The sequence below is a fragment of the Acomys russatus genome, chromosome 19 (assembly GCF_903995435.1).
Source record: "Acomys russatus chromosome 19, mAcoRus1.1, whole genome shotgun sequence".
Classification (NCBI taxonomy): Eukaryota; Metazoa; Chordata; class Mammalia; order Rodentia; family Muridae; genus Acomys; species Acomys russatus.
Window position 1 is genome coordinate 19871340 of NC_067155.1, and position 2735 is coordinate 19874074.

The 2735-nt window shown below is 58.1% G+C and overlaps 1 protein-coding gene across 1 annotated transcript; it reads right to left on the bottom strand.

Moving 5' to 3' along the window:
* Positions 1-245: 245 nt before the first annotated feature.
* On the bottom strand, positions 246-2247 carry Ffar2 (free fatty acid receptor 2). The gene is made up of 3 exons (XM_051162074.1): positions 2223-2247; positions 1860-1926; positions 246-1263 (listed from the first exon to the last, which is right to left on the bottom strand). Exon 3 carries the CDS (start codon positions 1260-1262, stop codon positions 246-248), a length of 1017 nt encoding a protein of 338 aa, XP_051018031.1. The 5' UTR covers position 1263; positions 1860-1926; positions 2223-2247.
* Positions 2248-2735: the final 488 nt, after the last annotated feature.

The following is a 2735-nucleotide window of genomic DNA, read 5'->3' on the forward strand; positions in this document are numbered from 1 at the left end:
GGAGCGGATGGTGGTGGGGTGTCTTTCTCTTTCTTTTTTCTTTTTTTCCAAGACATGGTTTCTCTGTGTAGCCTTGACTATCCTGGACTCGCTTTGTAGACCAGGCTGGCCTCGAACTCACACCAATCCGCCTTGCCTCTGCCTCCCAAGTGCTGGGATATTTTTAAAAAATCTTTCATCTTTTACCAAGTCCCCGGTGCTCTGCTAGCCGGCCCAACTTCGGTTGGGGGGTGGGGGACCGACGCTCAGGAAGCTCCAGGGAACTCTCTACTCGGTGGCGACGATGTTGGAGCTCTGCACCCTTCTGCTTGGCTCCCGCCGCTGTCCATCCTGGTCCCCTCCACTGTCTCTTTGGTCCCTCTGCCCAGCACAGTGGAGCTAGGGTTGCGGAACAGCAGCAGGCTTTTCCCGAAAGCTCTGCGCACCACGGAGGACGAGAAATAGAAGAGCAAGGGGTCCAAGCTGGCATTGAGGGAGCTAAACACCACAGCCTCCACCCGCCACGGGGGGCTCTGCCTCAGGTAGAACCCCACCAGGTGGGACATGTTGTAAGGTCCGAAGCACACCAGGAAATTAAGAAGCGTCACCACAGCCAGGCCCACCGCTCGGCGTCGCCTCTGAGCCCCTACGTTGGGCTGTGTGAGCATGATCCACACGAAGCGCCAGTAGCAGAAGATGGTGACTGCCATGGGGACGAAGAAGAGGACCAGGCACAGCTCCAGCCGCACAGGCAGCACCACATCCAGCTGCTCGTGGGTGAAGTTCTCGTAGCAGGTTAGCTGGTTCCCGGTGCCCACCTGCTCGGTTGAGTTCAGGTACTGTACGAAGATGACGATGGTGCAGTGGCCGAAGGACATGACCCAGGCCACCACAGCAGCGACCACGCCGTACAGGGGCCGGCGGGACAGCTTGTACTGCACCGGGAACGCCACTCCCAGGTAGCGTTCCATACTGATGCCGGCCAGCAGCCACGTGCTGCAGTAGATGCTACTGTAGAAGCCGAAGCCCGTGAGCGCGCACACGATCTTCGGCAGGTACCAGCGGAAGTTGGACGCCGTCTCCACGATGCGGAAGGGCAGTAGCAGCAACAGAAGCAAGTCCGCCAGGGTCAGGTTAAGCAGGAGGATGTGCACCGGGGCAGGCTGGGGCTGGCGGACCCGGCTCACGAAGGCGCGCAGGGCCAGCAGGTTGGCAGGGAGCCCAGTGAGAAAGATGAGGGTGTAGGCCGTGAGAATCAAGGCGCTGTGCCAGTCTGGAATCATTCTGGAAGGTGGGGGAAAGGTGCCGTAGGGGTCAGGAACTTGTAGACGCCCCTCCTTTCGCAGAGTTGGGGTTGCTCACATCCTTTCTGCTTCTCTCCTGTGCCCAGACCAAAGCTTGTCTGTTCCTCACCCAGGCGCTCGCCCACGCCACCTGCCAGAACTGCCCAAAGCAATTATTGACTTAGCCTTGGGTGGGATATTAAGCTACAGTTATAACGTTTGCCATCCTGTGTCTCTGTGGGAGAGGAACTCACTTCCAATGGGAATTCCCCTTCTGCTTTCGGGGCGGGGGGGGGGGGCTCTTCCTATTTAGCCTTACAGATAATAGGAAGTGGCTTTGATAAGTGTGTGTCCCCGCCCCGGCCACCCCTACCACCACCCCCACCCCCCCGCCACCCCTACCACCACCCCACCCCCCTTCTCACTGCTGGCTAAGGCTGGGAGCCAAAGCCTGGTGCGAGAGGAAGGCAGCCATAGATGCTGAGAAAGATCAGGAAGGTGTGTCTTGGGAGAAAAAGGAAACTTCCAACCCTTGCCTGGCTCTCTGCAACTTCAGGGGCCCAACCCCTACCCCACCCCACTAACCCAGCAGCTTACCTCCTTGGGGCAACTTACAGGGAGTTTCTTCCACCTGGTTCTGCCCTGCTCTCCAGTCCTGTGGATCCTACCAAAAAGGGGGAGCCAAGGTAGACAAGGAAGAAGACCAAGCCAGCTCCTTGCTCTGTGGCCCTGTCACCCCAAATTTCAGACAGACATTCACGGAAAACCCTAGGCCTGGTGTTTAGACTGTATCCGGGGCTCTTCCTGTACGGGAGGAGACTTCGTTTCCACTTGGCTAATAAACCCCCATTTATTTCTCATCCCCAGCTCTGTGGTTCCTTACCACCGCCCCTCCCCCCACCAACACCCGCTCCCAATTCATTTTTTGTTCTGACAGGCATCTTCCAGCCTCCTCCTCACCTTACACCTGCTCCTCAAATCCAAGCCCCGGAATCGTGCCCCTGAGTGTTCACACTAAGCTGGCTAGCCTTGCCTGGCTTCTCACAGGCCGGTTTCTTGGGGGTTCCTGGTGCAAGAGGCCGAGGGACTTTTTAGCAATTGTTGCGGCCCATTTCATACAGAAAAAGGGAGGGGGAGCCAAAAATTATAAGGAACCTGGTTGGCGGGAAGCTTTTATACTAGCACAGGTCATGTGACCAGAGAGAGGCAGGTCGGCAATTGAGCAGTGTTTCCTCTCAAACCCAAAGCGGGAGGGGAGGTTGCGGGGGGGGGGGGGGCAGGGGGCGCTGCTGTTCTGTCTTCTCCCTGGAGAGCTGGTCTATTCTGACTTTCACAGATTTTTCTGTTCCTACTTCCTGCCTCCCTCCACAAACCCTTAGACGCTGCTCTCCACCCTCCCACCCCTCCCCACCCTCCCACCCCTCCCCACCCTCCCACCACCTGCCTCCTCACCCTTCCACCCCTCCCATCCCC